Source organism: Rousettus aegyptiacus, unplaced genomic scaffold (genome assembly GCF_014176215.1).
Source record: "Rousettus aegyptiacus isolate mRouAeg1 unplaced genomic scaffold, mRouAeg1.p scaffold_m13_p_5, whole genome shotgun sequence".
In the NCBI taxonomy this organism is placed as follows: domain Eukaryota; kingdom Metazoa; phylum Chordata; class Mammalia; order Chiroptera; family Pteropodidae; genus Rousettus; species Rousettus aegyptiacus.
The window spans coordinates 65,094,490-65,112,606 of NW_023416308.1; the positions used below are offsets into that span (position 1 = coordinate 65,094,490).

Sequence of the window (18,117 nt, forward strand, 5' to 3'; positions counted from 1 at the left end):
ATATTGCCCCTCTGTAAAATAGAGTTAATAATTCCTACCTCACTTGTCTATTATGAAGATTACCTAAATAGTACATGACATATAAGAGATACTCAATAAATGTTAGCTTACTCCTTTTATAAAATGCTGGCATAAACAGAAATAAGGTGAGGTAGTTTCCAATAAAACTTACCTAACATTTGGATAGAGACTAAATCTTTTTTGAGGGAATTATTATGGTATGTTTTCATGCTATTGTAATGGTAAAAATCAATCAATTCTACAATATATCTTCCCTGCAGAGGACTTGGGGCTTTTTTTTTTTTTTTTTTTTTTTTGGCCTAAGGTAAAAAGTTAACCGCTTTCTTGGGAACAGTGACCCTGAACTTTATAGTTAGATGGTACTTGTTAAAAAAAAAAAAAAAAAAAAACTTCTGTTAACTGCCTTCCTATTTCCTCTACCCATACTTCCCAGATTCAGTAAATTACTCAGAATTAGATTAATCAGTCAATTATAAAATATTTATCATTGTGTAGTCAGTTCCAGGAACATTTCTAATGTGGAACATTTCACACCCCTAGACAGAAGTAAGCCTTTTAGGTGGTTACTTAGTTTTGCCTTCTCATGCTTACCTAATCTTAGCTAAAATTTGAATGTAATGCACTAATTTAGCCTTCTGCCTATAATAGTATATAACCATTCTGTAACATGGGACTTCTTGAAGGCAACAAAAAGGTTTCAGAATGTCTTGATCCATACAACAGATGAAAATTATATACTCTGCTTATATAGTAAATATATTAATTCATAAATTGCTCTGCTAACCATATGAATGAGATACTGTGTCCAGTACTGGGGGTCCATTTGTGAGCAAAAGGGACAAAGTCCTTAACATCAAGGTGCTTAGAGTCAAGCAGGGAGGGAAGACCTTAACAGTACACTATCTTGCTCTCAAACACACACACACACACACACGATTATAATTAAATGCTACAAAGAAAAATAAGACACCTAAATATAATAAACACACACATACCACTTCCAATTCTTCTGAACTATGGAAGTGATGAAAAATTCAGTTTAAGTTAAATGAGTAGAAAATATTAAAGGATCAGAGAAATGGACAAGGCAGTAAAAGAATTCTGAGTCTACATTCCTCTGATATCTCAGACTAAAATCTGAGAGATCCATATCGAGGGTAAAGAGAAGCAGGAAGGCATTCAAGTGGCCTATTGATGGAATAGGTTAAAAGTAAGCATGATGTTGTTAGTCACCAGTTGACATCTTGTACTCTGAGCAGAACTATTGCTCATGTATCCAAGAATAGTACCACAACAGTCCCAGATCTGTTTTGTATACCTGAAATGCCTAATCAGCAGCTAAGAACACGTGCATTCAATTCTCAGAGATTCTCAACAGTAACTTCCTTTCCTCCAAAAATATACCAGGAATAATGGAGTTTGTTGAGGAGTTCCTGCCTGAGCTGACTCACCGAATATTAGACATCTGTCCCAGAATCTTTGACTTCAAGTTCCTCTGCCTGAACAGACACTAGAACAGGGTTTGAAAACACAACAGTCTAAGACTATTAACTATAGTCATATTAACCCTGTAAGAATAATACTCAAACAGTAAGCATGATTATCAGTTACTGCCGAGCAGTCATATCATTTTTAGGTGTCCGGATAATCAGTGGACCATCCATTCTGCCATTAGATGTATCAGAAGCACATTGGTATAATCACAAGATTAATGTGGATAATAGAGTTTTGGCAGCTCACTTTCCCTTTCAAAAAGACATTGTATTTTCAATATATATTTAACTTCAAGTTTTGAAAGGATGGATTATGCTAGAGAACTGTAGAATATGAATCAAGAATGAAAGGGAACAATAGTGAGAAGTGGATAGCTACCTAAATGTTATCAGAAGACAGCCCATGGCTTTCTAATCTATGGCTCATCAGCATTTCTGGAAAGCTATGTAATGATGTGCATTTTCTGAGGAACTCTAATATGCTTGCTAGGAGGCAACTTCACTAACATGATCAAGATTCTTTCGAATATGATAACAAATGCTAAACTGATTAAATTTGTAATGAAACTGTAATATATACATGTATGTGTGTGTGTGTGTGTGTGTGTACTGTAGATTTTTAGTTAACTTCTACATGCCCTTCCAGTATGCAGTAATTTACCATTACACTAAGAATGAAATAATGATATAAAAGAAAACCGTTAAATGGAGAAAATGTCCAGAAATTTACAGAAGAAAATAGAGAAGAGAATTAGGAAGACTCACAGGCCATTTAGATGTTTGTAAACCAATGCAAATAGCAGGGGTAGTACTTAATGAGAATTTAAATTTATATTATAATAGGGTTAGCATTATCACAAGATTGTGAGATTTGGTAGAAAGCATTCTATGATAGGAATATGGCAATGGAAGGTTACCACCCCTTGTTCTACATAAATGGATCTAATTATAGTAGCAGGGGGAGGTAGAATATAAGAGAATGACATACTACCAGGAGAGAGATCTGCAAACCTGAAGCTCAAAATTTTGTGTAAGTTCTTTAAGTAAGGATTTTTAACAAATAAAAATTAAAGTGATATTATTAGAGGAGGGTATGCTAGACCATCCAATTAACCACTTTTCTTTGACATCCTTCCTTCTAGCTGATCTATCTTACGTCTTCCCTGACATACCCTCTTCCTCTGTCATTCCTTTAAGTTGATGTTACACTAGACCTCTAGGCTCTGCTTTCATCTACATCAGTGAATTTGCTCATTGATTGTATTCATTTCCTTTTCTCTCATTTCATCCTTTGAACGAATGATTCCTAAAGCTATAACTTCCACCATGACTTCTCCTCTAAGCTTCTACTTCATCTTCTCAGTAGGTGATAGACATTTCAAACACAACACTTCCAAACTGAAACTAGATATCATTCCCATGATATGTGACCCTTTTCTCCCTACATCCCTTATCTTAGTTAACAGCATCCCCATCAATATGGTTAGAAGCCCCTTTCCTGATTCTTCTGTCTACCTCATAATTATTTCAATTCTAAGTCTAAAATGTCTTTGGCATGAATGTTTTCTTCAGTAGAGTGACTTACTTTTTGCCCTATCATCCCTTGTTGGTCTCCTTGTAATAATAGCCTTTCTGACCAGTTCATTCACCTCCAGTCTCTACCTGCCATCTTCACTTCCTGTCTTTCCAATCTATCTTCCCCTACCACTAGTCCTGGCCTTGAGACAATGTAGTTCATGGAGAACGTCTTAGATAGGGTTAGGGTGATCACATCTTGGAATTATTATATAAGACATTCACACACTGAATGAGAAGTCAACCTGATAATCTCTAAGACTGGGCTGCCTGCCAACCAAGGACCAAGAACTAGTTAGTTATATAGTCACTGAGCTTCCTTATTCAAAATGAAATTCCTTTGTTCCACCCTTTATGTGTGATTCAAAATCTCCTGAGTTTAGACCTTTGAATCGTATTTTTGTGGGCTCTCCAAATGATTGTGATGCACATCCACTTTTGGAAATTCTAAGATCTTATCTAATTATTAGATTCAGTGATTATAGCACTCTATGGAGAATCTAATTTGCTATTCCAAGAAAATAGTTACAAAAGTATTTTGTGCAATGGTAGCACCATTAAACTAAACATAAAGCCTCCTGAGTGGTTCACATTAGAGAAAAAAACATTCATTTGAATGTATAAATGCTGATAAATTTGTGAAAATAATCAGATCCCATTAGAGGCATGCTTTATGCACATTTCTTCCAACACATTTATCTAATGGGATTTTCTTTGGTTTCACACATGATGTTAATGAGTTACACATGATGAGTTGAAGAAAATATCTGACGTAAAAATAGTGATGAATGTTATCATATGCAAAACATTTAGCAATTTGGGTGCTAATTGCATTTAGATAAAAGCAATTAAAATTTAGCAGAACAGCAGAAAAAAAAAGAGTAAAATGGAAACCCTTAAAGTAAATATTTATATTTTTTTTCAGTTGATTCTCTTTAGCTAATTAAAGGAGTCCTACTTCAGGTACCGTGTAACACAATTCCTTTCTCAGTGAGATCCTATGGATATTAGCAGCTTATGAGCAACAGTGGAAACTAGCCCCTATAGAATTAATCACAGTAGAGAATCTATTTCCTTTTCATGTCGGTGTTATTAATAAATTGTTTTTATAAAGAATAAAAATAGGAATAACTAATCCTTATTTCCCTGTTGTGAAATAGTCTCTACAAGGAATGAATTTGTAAATATTAACCTAAACCCTATGGTATACTAAAGTCTCAGAGGTTGAATTCCAACATATAAGCAGCATATGTGATTCCAGATGGAGATATGGGTATATTTATTAGCAATGGGATATGTATTTATTTATAATTAATGACGTTATGTAAAATAACTGTCTTATATTCAGTCTGGGCTATCCATAGACTTTTTAACTTAAAAGCACTTCATTTTAATATTAAATGTACAGATTTTCAAAATAAGAATACATTTTCCCATAGACACAATTTTGTAAAGTGTATGAGGATCCTTGGCTCACTCACAGATCCTATTAAACCCATAATGATTTTAACTGTAATACTAATGGTACTTGGTGAAACCTGAGGTCTTGAAGAAAGAGACTGGCAAGGCAGAAATCAGGAAAGAAGAAAGAATATTTCCTTTCCTTTTTACAACACAGCTGTTCTTAGACATATTTCAAGACCTGCATGCTTCTTTGCTGTCATTACTTACTGTAGTCCCCTTACCTCCTAGTAACCATTGATATCAAATTCACTGACTCCAACACCCTTGATCATAATATGCGTGAAGTTAATAGAAAAACCTTACATCTATATCAATTGGGATTTGGTCTGGCTGCATATATCAGGAAAAAGGATAGTTTAAGCAAGGTAAATGTAATATACATAGTCCAGAGCTAGTCAACGGTTCCATGATAAACAGGGATTCCAGCTCTCTCTGTTTTTCACTTCCAAAACTCAGAACATGTTTTCTGTCCTTAAAGTTACCTTGCAATCCAAGATAACTGCTAGACCTCTAGCCATCATGTTTATATTCCAGGCAGCAGAAGGAAGAATCAGGGCAGGGCAAAAAGGGTCTCTCCAAGATAAGTCATTTTCCTTTAAGGAGTTCTTTGCTTACATCTTATTGGCTAAAACCTACTCACATGGCAAATATGACTGCAAAGGCTGCTGGAAAATGTAGTGTTTGAGCTGCATCCTTTACTACCCAAAGTGTAATAGGAGATCAGTTGCTGAGAATTAAGGGGAGAATAGATATTTGCAAGTAATTAGTAATCTCTGTCACATTCCTCAAATGTCAGTGCTCCAGATTACTTTTACTCACTCCATAAAGCTACTTCAATTCTATTTAAAAATTTAATTGACAGAAAAGATCTTTCTGGAACAATGGTTCTCACCTTTAGCTGCACATTTAGAAGCACTTAAGAGTGCCTTTTTAAAAATCCTGATGCCCAGGCCAAGTAAGTCAGAAACTCTGTCAGTGAGACCCAGGCCACCGTATTTAAAAAAAAAAAAAAAATCTCTAGGTGATTCTAGTGCACAGCCAAATTTGAGAACCACTCTCTCAAAGAAATTTAAAAAGAAGGCATGTAACTCAAATGATGCCAGATTTTGTCACTTTTTCCTGCTGTGTAAACAAGTGACAAAAAAAAAAAAAAAAAAACCTGCAAGCCATGAGTAGAGAATGATTTGGTGAGTGCTGGCACTTCCCATACAGGCCAATTGTTCACCTTTGGGGTCAGTTTTCCTCTAATACCTCCCTTTTCCTTTTTAAACATAATCTTCTCTTCTATAACATTGGAACCATGATTCTCTGAAAATCCCTACTTTTCTATACAGTAGATTCAAGGACAGAGCAGATGGACCCAATGTTGGTCATCCTTGATGACTTTACCTCTCACATACCCCACATCCATTTAAACATTCTGTATTGCTTCAAATAACTTTCAAATTTGTCCACATCTTTATCTCACCCACACAGCAAAATCCACACAGCAACCAAAGGAATGAATAAAACACACACACCAATCTGACTGTGTCATTTCCTCTACTCTACATAGATCTGTCCAATGACTTTTTATTAATCTAAGCCTCTCTGCCCTGAAAGACTCCTCCTGCCTACTTCCCAGCCTTATCTTACACCAATCATCACACTGTTGTACAGTGAGTGGTCTCCTTTTTTGCCTTCAATGTTCCCTAGCTCTTTCTTTACAATTAATCTTTGTTGCCAAATCTATTCAATCCCAAAACTCAGACAAACCAACGTTTTCATTTGCTACTTCCTGTTGAAGGAAAGTTTTGTTGTTCCCATAGACTGGGTCAAGATTCTTGCTATACTTCTTTATGGCTCTTATTACAGTTGTAATTCTTTAGATGCCTCCCACCCCTGATTACTTTTTACGAGGGTAGGAAACAAGTTGTTCACAGTTTTGTTTTCAAAAGCTAGAACAACTCCTATCACAGAGTATGTATTGATAATATAAAGATAAGTATTTTATGAATGACCATTTGAAGAAATGAGTAGTAGGGGAGCCTGAAATTAAAAAAGTAGATACGAGAAAAAGTTAAAGAATCACAGCAGCTGCTTGTAACTTAGGCACAGATGACCCAAATAAACGTTTCTTCCTCCTTTTTCAATATGTGTCTGTGTCTCTGCAGGTTGTGATTTGATCCCAGTACAGTATCTCCGCTGGGGTGACCCTGAGCCCATTGCAGCTGTGGTGTTTGCCTGCCTCGGCCTGCTGGCCACCTTGTTTGTTACCGCAGTCTTCATCATTTACCGTGACACGCCAGTAGTCAAGTCCTCCAGCAGGGAACTCTGCTACATTATCCTTGCTGGCATCTGCCTAGGCTACTTATGTACCTTCTGCCTCATTGCAAAGCCCAAACAGATTTATTGCTACCTTCAGAGAATTGGCATTGGTCTCTCCCCAGCCATGAGCTACTCAGCCCTTGTAACCAAGACCAACCGTATTGCGAGGATCCTGGCTGGCAGCAAGAAGAAGATCTGTACCAAAAAGCCCCGATTCATGAGTGCCTGTGCCCAGCTAGTGATTGCTTTCATTCTCATATGCATCCAGTTGGGCATCATCGTTGCCCTCTTTATAATGGAGCCTCCTGATATAATGCACGACTACCCAAGCATTCGGGAAGTCTACCTGATTTGTAATACCACCAACCTAGGAGTTGTCACTCCTCTTGGATACAATGGGTTGCTGATTTTGAGCTGTACCTTCTATGCTTTCAAGACCAGAAACGTCCCAGCTAACTTCAACGAGGCCAAGTATATCGCCTTCACAATGTACACCACCTGCATTATATGGCTGGCCTTTGTGCCAATCTACTTTGGCAGCAACTATAAAATCATCACCATGTGCTTCTCGGTCAGCCTCAGTGCCACGGTGGCACTGGGCTGCATGTTTGTGCCGAAGGTGTACATCATCCTGGCCAAACCAGAGAGAAATGTGCGCAGCGCCTTCACCACTTCCACCGTGGTGCGCATGCACGTGGGGGATGGCAAGTCCTCCTCCGCAGCCAGCAGATCCAGCAGCCTGGTCAACCTGTGGAAGAGGAGAGGCTCCTCTGGGGAAACCCTAAGGTAAAAACTGTGGGGGGGCCCTATTGCTGAAGCAGTGTCGTTTGCTTCCTGGGTCTCTTAAACGGAAAATATCTGAGTGAATGAAAATGTGGGAGCCAGGGCGCTGGGAAAGGGGCTTTGAACATTTTCACTGAATGGCTTTTCTGAGGTTAACTGGATGTGGACCCAGTGACTTACGCCAAGGCCAGAAACATCCATGTTGAGATCTCTGATAAAGCAAAGAGTTACAGCAAAAGGAGAATGAGGTTGGCAAGGTAGGAAGAACACAACTAAGTCACTGAACCAAGGCAAGATCCTCCAGCTCCTGAGGGGACAAGGATATACTGTGGGCTATATTCTAGTTCACCAGAAAAGAGTGGAGAAAATTATTATTAACAAGATTATGCTGAGAGCAGAATACCAAGAGCCTTACACACCCAACTGTACTTGCTTGTGCCTAAACCTTTTTCAAGCCAGTGAGCCCTTGACTGCCTATCCCATAGAGAGATGAGAATGTAGAATTTATATTTTAGTTCTTAATGGGCAACTTGAAGTCATTGAGAAATGTCTAAGTCTTTGAGAAATGTCTAAGTTATAAAACAATAAAACAATAAAACAATAATCTTCCTAAACAACTAGCTAGTTTCCCAGGTTTTCTGTTGCCCATAACACTCAGTTCAGTATCACAGGTATTGCTATCTGAAAAGAATCCAAAGCCAACAGCCAATGATTTCCCCACGTGAAGGACTTCTTATGTGATAAATGCCCCCTAAAGCGCTTCAAAAAGGCAAGGAGATCATCTTATCAGTGCTTTGGAAACACATTTGGAGGTATTAAAAAGGCAATATAAATTGATGAATTGGGAATAAAGATCTCTGTATTAGAAGGACATATCAAAAGAGGTGGTCAGGCCATAACCTGCCAAATCTATAGATTTTTAATAACGTTCCTAAAATCTATAAATAAATAAATGGAAGAGAAATATCTTTTAAATTAAAGATAAATAGCTAATTAATATTCTTGAATAATTCTTGAATATTCTTGAATAATTTCATTTAGCCTGTATGAAAAGTTCTATTTTTCTAATAGCTCTAATTCTTTAAAGCCTGAATCATGGTGATGTTTTTATCTATAATTAAAGATATTGTGTCTGCTGAGTATTGAAAAGGACTCCCAAGATCTTTGGAGTTTATCAACGTGGCCCAATTCATTTGCATTATTCACTTGTAGCCTTGCCTCTTTCGATTCGTTTCTGTTTCCTGAATGCTTTTCATCTCTTTCCATGTACCTTGTGCAAGGTAGTCATCTGAATTGTAGACCTTGGGAAAAAAAACTGTGTCTTTTACTTCTTCAGGAAATCCTAGAGATATCACAGTCTGTGCACCTTCTGAATCCCCAACCTGCTCACATATTTTCCACTTGCCTTCCTTACTCTTCTTTAAACATTCTTTTTTTGGAAATATCTGCAAGATCAGCCTTTTATTTTGTCTAAGAAAATTTATTTTTTCAAACTTATTTTATTTTTCTTTAAACTCATTCTATAAATAATATTTTCCTTGGCATTCTCATAGATAAAACAGATCGCCAGTGACAGAATTGTGGGTCTGTGCCTGTGCTCCCCAAAAGCTCACCAGGGCAGGATCCTTAGGAGAGACAGCATGGAGCGACAGTGAAGAGCATTGGCTTTGTAGCAAGTTTCCCCTGATTTTGAATACTGACACTGCTATTTCTTCTCTCTGAGCCTTAGTTTTTTCGTCTGCCAAATTGAGATCATATCGCCTACCTCATAGGATTGTAAAGAGTGAGAGAAATAATATGTGTAAAGTCCAGGAACACAGTAGATGCTTGATTGACAGTAGCAGAGTGCAGAGCTAGACAGTCCTAGGATTGAATCTTGGCAGCATCACTTACCAGGTGAGTAACTAGAGGCAAATCACTGAACTTCTCTATACCTTGATTGGAGATAATAAAATACTTCATCTAGTGGTTATGAGACAAAATTGGTTAATACATGTAAAATGTATGCCATATAGTAAGCATGTCTTAAGCGTTTGTTATTATTGTTAACCAAGTTAACAACTGTCAGTCTTCTTCCATACATGAAAATCTCTGCATCAGGTATGCAACCAGGATGATCTTAATAACAAAGAAAGCATTATAAAAAGCAGTACAGGTCGACAAACACATTGATTATTCAGACTGGGTCTTCCAGAGCATCCATATCTTTACATTACCCAAATCCTTGGCAAACTGCGGAGGACATCCTTTATCTCAATTTAAGCAGAATAAGCTCCTGGGGAGGGAGGGCCTTGTCTGTGTCGCTCATTACTATGCCTCCAGTGCCTGGAAGTACTGAGAAATGTGCTTGGCATAGAGAAGACACTCAATAATCATTTGTCGGTATGTTTGTGGAGCAAATAGATTTGAGGAGGTAATCATGTGGTAGGAGGAATTTTTTTGCTTGTCTGCAAGTATGCATGCTACTACCCTCTAGTGGTTCTATTTTCATAAAATTAAGCCTCCAGTGATCTGTATTACAAATATCCCCTGCACTCCATGGTCATCAGTTTCTGCTAAAGAATCAGGTCTCTGATTCCAAACCCGTTCATCTCATGTTTTGCTACAATTCTAATGTTCTTCTAGTAACATTAGATTACAGTTTTCAACTATGTCACTCCTACTTTAGTAAACAAAGGGGCAACACAGACAACAAAATTTACTGATGGTGCCCATAGAAAACAAAAATGCTCAGGATCTTTAACAATATTTTACTACATACTTATTGATAACTGAATTTTGCGTCAGTACATTTGGATATTAGACTATGAAAGAAAGTAAGAAGGGACTTTCAGAAATTGTCGAGGTTTCTATATGCAGTCTTGGCAAATCCAGGTCTAGCTATGTGATCATGTGGTCACAGCTGAGGCAGGCTATAGTCAAGTTATATAGAGACTTCTGTTTTCCCATTAACCAAGCTATTCAGGCTGGAACCTACTTTTGATATGGAAAAGGCCAGAGAAAACTATTATATCCTTGCATCACATATATACCATACATGTTCCCCCTTTTAAGCTACAATCTTAAGAAATACATGAGATGCAAACTAAAATTCCTTTCCTCTCTACCTCTCTGAGCTCTGAAATTAGGTATTTCTTCTCTGCGATCCAAAATCAAGATGGTCAGAATTCTAATATATTGTTTATCACATTGTCAAATATACCTGGTTATGTATGGACTTATCTCTCTTTTTAGTTTATGATTTTATAAGGGCTAGTGTGTATCACATTGCTGTCATATTGGAGCTTAAATAATTACTAACAAGTGAACTTGGGTGCTTCTGATACATTGATTTTTTTTGTTCTAAATTACCTCAATTAGTTATGTTCCTCTGGCTTGAATTCTATAATATGCCAATGAGCCCATCTTTTGGGATCTAAGGTGCTATGAGAATTTAAGCAAGGTACTTCAGTCCATTTCCTTCACTGCAAAATAGTAGATAAATAAATTCCGCTGTGAGAAGTAAATGAAGTGAGATATGTTAAATACTTAATATCAGCACATAGAAAGCCCTCAATAAATTGTAGATAAACCTTTTGGAAATGTGTTCAGCTGCGAGTAAAATTAAGCCTGATTTTCAGAGGCCTATATGATGTGTTTGGATTTCATTTTCCTCATGTCACAAGAAATCTGCAGATAGACTGCTCCTGGTGTTCCTCTAAGACTCAGTGATGCCATAGCTAACATCTCTGCTATTCTGTATGCTTTTTATTAATAATTACATGATAACTGTCATGGCTCCATGCATTTCATCTTTTTTTTTAGGGAAAACCAAAGCCTTTTCAGAGTCCTATAGCAATTGCCTTTATGTCTCATTGGCCAAAATTGTCTCGTATTGCTATTCCTAGCTGCATGAGTATAAAAAAGTGTACATTTGTTTAGCTTTTACATCCTCCATAATGGAAACTGGAAGAGAGAATGGGGTGGTGTCAAGTTCTTATTGGGTAAACCAATAAATAGTGCCTACCATGGAAAGGGGGAGTACCTAATAGTAAGGATAGTAGTAGTAATAGTAACAGAATTGTCTGGTGGCCGCAAAATATCAAAAATAGAAGCAATAATCATTCCCATTTTTTCAGATGAGGAAGTTTAGATCTAGCATGGTTAGAAGATTTGCTCAGAATCTCATGACTAGTAAGTCATGAAGCAGTGTTTAAATCATGCCTTAGCTTTTTGTCATTTGAGCTAAGTATTTCCCAGAATGTATACTTTGGAAAGCTAGTCTCACAAATTGCTCCATGAAAAAAAAATTTTATTTGTTCAAACAAGTTTGAAAAAACTCTGGCTAATGTATTATTGGAGATAAACAATAAGAGGTCTTGCAGGGTAGAAGCCAATTGTTCATCTGTTAATTTTTTTCAATTCTTTCCCAAGCTTTTTGAACACAGGACTGTTTTTTCAAGTAACTCTCTTAACATTCTGGAGACTCAATAGTACAAAGGGGGCTCGCTTTGGAAAACATCATCACAACAACATCAAAAAGACGTGTTTCTAAGGCCTGAACAACAAATCTTATCTATTGTGAGAAGGGGACGAGGAAGAAGCAGTTTCCACTTCCAATCATAGAAAGAGATCACTTTGGTTTTCTGAACACCTGAGGGAAGAAGAGAGATAATTCTAACAGATCTAGCAGGTTTCTGATACATTAAATAGGCTCAACCTAGAGAAAAAAAGAAAAGTACCCAAAGTCAGTCATTCAAACACTGAAATAGCAAAGGGAGATTTTTATTTAAAAGGGAGTGAGTCACTATAGATTTTTTTTTTTTTTTTTTACATAGAAACGTGCTATTTATGCCACCAATGTATAGAGGTCCCTGTGATTAACATTTTGGTTCTAGACACTAATTTCCAGCACAACATGGTGCAGCATCAAATCATTGTCAAGCAGATAATGCCAGGCTTCCATTTAAGGCCTTCACTTCAGCTGCAACTTGACAAACGAACACAAATCCAGTTCTGACTTAAATAAAGCATTGAGTGTGATGAATCTCAAGTTCCGGCTTTATAAGATTCGGAATTTCCAGGATCAAGGGGCTGAGGTTCTAAGATACATTGGGCTTTTCATGGCTAAATTAATGGCAGAGGCCTAAAACTCTCAATCATAAATTTTCTCAGAAGGTAAAACCTTCCCTGGGGATTCTGATGGCAGAAACATTAGCTTTGCCTCCACCTTAATTTCAGAAACCACCATTTGCCGCTTTTGCTTTAATTAACTAATTAACTTTGCTTTAATTAACATTGTCATGAGGGCCCACTTAGGCTATATGCTAAAACAACTGCTAGTCCTTTCACATCCATTGCACAAATTACAATTTGCCTAGAAAATTGGTTCTCTTGTGTGAGTTCCAATATAACCCAACTATTATCAGAGCTTTGATGATTTCCGGTTGCTTAGATTCCATTAAGGGGTTATTAATCTGTATGAAGTGATGTTCGTGCTATTTCTCCTTCCTTAGAATCTTCTGCCTCTCTCTGCTATTTCTCCAGATCCTTTCTATCTTCCAAGGCCCAGGTTCTTAATGAAACCCTAACAGATTAACCAGTCTCACAGAATTTTCCCTCATCTAGACTCAGAACATTTATTATGTATAGCATGTACTTAACACACATTCCTCACACCTTCTTCATTTACTATTTATTCACAAACATTTACTGAAAACTGAGCATTACCAGGCACTGTGTTCAGCCCTGGGGATATGAAGGTTGTTTTTTGTATATATGCAATATTTTTACAACTATTTAATGCAGTCATAAAAGTATTTATATCTCCCTTGGTGCCTAGCACAGTGCCTGATATATTGCAGTGATCAGTGGTAGATGGATTATGAATCTGGCGGGCAGGAGCTTCTTAGGGATCACACCACTATCACAGTGAAAAGACCACTCACTTCGTCGACTCAATTGTCCAGATTTTATCCAATAAAGCTTTGTCCTAAAAATATAAGAAGAAATGTGTTTTTGTCTGACCAAACTGTTTCTTTTAATCCAATTTCCTTTGAGTTCCCACTCTGTGCTAAGTACTGTTATAGAGTATGAGGATACATAGATAACTAAAAAAAGTCTCCCAAGATTTGGAAACAGATAAGCTCAATAAAGTAATACAGTGCTCTGATAGGAGCGTACAGGGGAACAGAGGGGTCCAAAGGTACAATCAATAAATTCTACATGTTGGTAATTTAAAAAACCTTCCAAAGGAACAGGTTCAAACAAGAGAAACTATTTAAACACTTTAATCCTTGCCTAAACATCTTCAGGGTTCTCCATTAGCTGGGATAAGATAGAGCCAAACTTCCTTTGCCTAGCAGGAAAGGCCCCAGGTGGTATGACTCCTTTCCCATGGCCAGCCTGGTATCTAGTCACTTCCTACCTGACCTTCCATACTGACCCACTCACAGTTTTCTGGCTTTCCGGCCTCTATTGTGGCATCCACTTTTGTGTAAAATACATCAGCCCCATTACCCTCCAGTCTCACTTGGCAAACTCATACTCATCATTGATACTTCTCCTGGAAAACCTGCACTTACCCTCTCAGACTGCATTAGGTCCCCCCTCTTATGATTCAAATAAGCTCTATGCTCCTTCCTGTAGAACATTGATCATCTCGTGTTATAATTAATTACCTGTTTAATTATGTCTCCCTTATACACATGCACATACACATACACTACTCACACTGTGCTGTGAACTTATTAAGAAGATGGACCATGTCTTATTTATTTTCTGTGCAACTGGCACCCAGCACAGTGTGAGGCACATAGTGAACACTCAAAAATGTTTGCTAAGTGAATGAATGGATGGACAGATGTATGAATAATGATGTTTGAGCTACACTGTCATTTGCCAGTGAACATTCAAGGACTGAAAACAGTGAATAATTATATTTACGCAGCACTTGCTATGGACTAGACACTTCTTTAAGCCACTTACATGTATTAACCCTTTTAATCCTTAAAACTATCCTCATTTTACATATGAGGAAACCGAGGCAAGTGGAGGCTAATTTACCTGCTCAAGCCCATACAGAGAATAAGTAGAGGGGGAAGGATTAGAATAAAGGCAAGTTGGCTCCAGTGCTTGATAAGTTGTTGCCTGAACTGAGAAAAACTGTGATTGAATGGGTACGAAGACTCACCCCCATGGAGTTTCCCTGAAAACTGCTCCCTTAATTTATTTTGCACTGTACTTTCTAAAGTTATGTGGTCATACCTTTAACTGAGTCTGATTTTATTTGCTTTTTTGCTACATGAATAAACACACAGAAACCTCTGATATAAAATTTGAACTTTAAAAACTACCTGAAATTTTTCTGTTTAGTGCATTTTTAAATATGTAGGTTTTGGGGGGAGAAAAACGTCTGACTAATTTTTGCTGCTTAAAATATTTATTATGCTTAATATTGTCCTTTTATTATAAGTAAGGATTATGAAGATCTATACTACTTTCCTGTGTAATTCTACTTTTGAGGGGAGCGGTATGCCTAATCTCGTATAAAAGCTCATGAAGCAAGCAAGGAATCCTAACATTTCCCACCTTGGTTAAGATCAATTTAATCTCAACCAATATTTGTAGAGCACTCACTATATCCTGGGTATACTGCTGAGTTCTAGGGTTAAAAAGACAAATAAGACACAGATCCTACCCTTAGAAGCAGTTCACAGAGTAGCAGAGAAGAACAGAACATTTACAAGTCATTAATTCTTATAATGTATGAAATGATAAAGGAGAGAATCCACAGGAAAGCCAAAGATCACTAATGAGGGTACTTTGTTCAATCTGGAGGTTCCAGAAAGGCTTCCTGGAAGGGCGATGCCGAGGATGATGAGGAGAGCCAGGCCAAAACCACAGGATACTGTGTTCTGGGGAACAACATTAAATATAGCCCAGTGATGTGAAACAACGTGGTGCATGCAGCAAATTACAGTGTATAAGATGCATGTCCACAGGTGACAGGAAAGAGGCTGGGGAAGCTGATAGGGAAGAGGTTTAGCCTGAGGAGCTGTCAGCTCACCGCCTTCCATTTTCCTCGATTTCCCTTCAGTAACTGCTTCTCTCTGTTTAACCTCCCTACTACTAGACATGCAATTTCCTCATTCTCATGGCTGCCTCCCAAAACCAACCTGAGGTCTCCTTACGCATCCCCAACCAAAACTTTTATGTCCTTACCCTTTCCCTCTGTTAGAGAATAAATTAATTTGTGCTATTACAATAATGATTATTAGTGACTTGTTTCATCCTTTTGAGACACATAATAAAGCCCTTTATTTGATACATATTTAATAAGTAGTAGAACCACAATTTGGGATTTGAACCCATTTGTATGTCTCCAAAGTTATTTTTCATTCTAATATTGCCTTTCTAATGGATTCATTTCCTCAACCATGAATCTCATATTGTTGCTGTTGTTTATAAACAATGTCACTGTGAATGTATCTCTGCCACATAAAATATTCACATTTTGATTCTGATTTTTATTCCCTGAAAAATAACGCTAAAGGTGACCTTTTTATTTTATTTTATTTTATTTTATTTTATTTTATTATTTTTTCGGTGTTGAGGCAGATCAGTCAAGGTGACTTCATGGAACAACGTAGCCTGTCAGTGTCTCTCATGTGATAACCTGACAGAATTAGTGTGGTGTAGGGAAGTGAGCCTAATCAGCAAAGGTATGGAATCCAACCCTGGCTCTGCCACTTACAAGCTGGGACCTTAGACAAAGCGCTTAACTCTCAGAGCCTCTGGAAAATGAAGACAGGATAATATTCATCAAACTCTGTGTTATGTTCACAGGGTCATTGTGAGCAGAGTATGTCCCACGTTTCAGGTTCATGAAATGGGAGTCTCTGTTTTTTCTAATCATGGTATCATCTCAGTTGGTGTCTACCCCAAATATAGCTCTTGTGGCATAAAATGAGGAGGTTCTATGGCATTGTTTTTCAGGAAAGCTACTGAAATGGAAATATTTGACTTTGGGAATCTGGCCTGAATTACTAGTAAATCATTACTCTATCCTGGGGGCACACTGCCCTCCAAATTTCCATTATATTCTTAGGTGATAAATTAAGAAGTTTCTGTTAAAGTGCTTTTTTAGAAATCAGGCTTTCCCCAGAGTTAAAGGTGATTTGCAGGTGTTAGCCACTTTTCTCATTTCCCTTGTGGTCTTGGCAGTGCATTTATATTTCTTCATGAAAAAAATTGATTTTTAACTTGGCCCAGAATATATGGATTCATTTTTCCTAATGTCTAGAAACTAAATAGCAAATCACTGTAGTAAATTTTATACATGACATAATATCGAGCTCTCTTTGGAGAAGCAAGCGTGTGCTCACGTGTGTTCACTTACGCTTATCACCCGCCCCCCCAAAAAAAAGGCACTTGGAGGAAGTCGTCACAACATCCTTCATGTGCACGAGCCTGCCTGGCCTGGCTCTCGGGCATCACAACAGCACACTCCACATGGTAGGAGCTGCCAGAGAACGTGACTCTCCCCCTTCTGAGTTAAAGTGGCACAATCAAAATTGCAAACCAATAATGCTGTTTCCTCTAATTTGTTATTCAGGTGGCTTTTTGCATTGTAGAAAAAAAATAGAGACCATAACTTGGTAAACGAGCAAAGATCTGTCACTGACCTTGCTCTTCCAAAACAAATAGTAACTGAAAAGAAAAGCACTTGCCTGGTGAACCACATGAAGCTCCCAGTGATGATAAGGACAATTACAATCAGCATTTGTTAAGCAAGGCCCAATCGTGTGTGAGACACTGTTATGCATTTTACATATTAGCATCTTATGTAATAAAGCTCCCCAACCCATCTGGAACTCAAATTAATGACCCTATCCTGACCACAAAACTGCCTTAAAAAAAACATCTTGGCTCATGCTAAGAGAGAGGAGATTTTGGTCTTCTCCACACAAATCTCCTATGAGGTTCCATGGCATTTTAGAAGGTTCTACTCCAGTCATCTCTCTCTCTCTCTCTCTCTCTCTCTCTCTCTCTCTCTCTCTCTCTCTCTGAGATCACTGAAGGCAGGAACATCTCTGTGATGGCTCTGAGTAGGTAGTAGGGGAGATAGAAAGAAGATTAAGCCCAAGTGAGGCCTCCTACTTATGCTCCTCAAAGAATAAAGGCTCCCACTGTGCTACACCATCCATCTTAACTTTCCCCTATGTTATATCCTCTCCACTTCACTCTGGATCCCAAAAGTGTCTTGATCAGAAGCTGAGAAGAGCAGGGCCCACTGGTGAGTCAGGCGCACCAGACAGTGCACTCTGACTCAGGCAGGCAGACAAATTATGACATTGCAATAAAAAGTCACAGTAGGAGCATCTGAGGGAAATAAAAAGGAACTTAAGTTCAGAGTGAACTGTGGACACCTCTCTCAGGGACTTTTCAGCACTGGGTACAGCCAAATGAGCAGCCCACTGCTGAAGAATGGATC

General features: G+C 37.8%; 1 protein-coding gene across 6 annotated transcripts in view; it reads left to right on the forward strand.

Annotated features, from left to right (window-relative positions):
* Positions 1-18,117, forward strand: part of GRM5 (glutamate metabotropic receptor 5) — a 402,927-nt gene that overhangs the window by 344,514 nt on the left and 40,296 nt on the right. For all 6 annotated transcript variants that reach the window (XM_016153165.2, XM_036221804.1, XM_036221802.1 and 3 more), the window contains one exon: positions 6,707-7,646. In XM_016153165.2, coding sequence (XP_016008651.2) covers positions 6,707-7,646 — 940 coding nt within the window. The remainder of the gene's footprint in view (positions 1-6,706; positions 7,647-18,117) is intronic.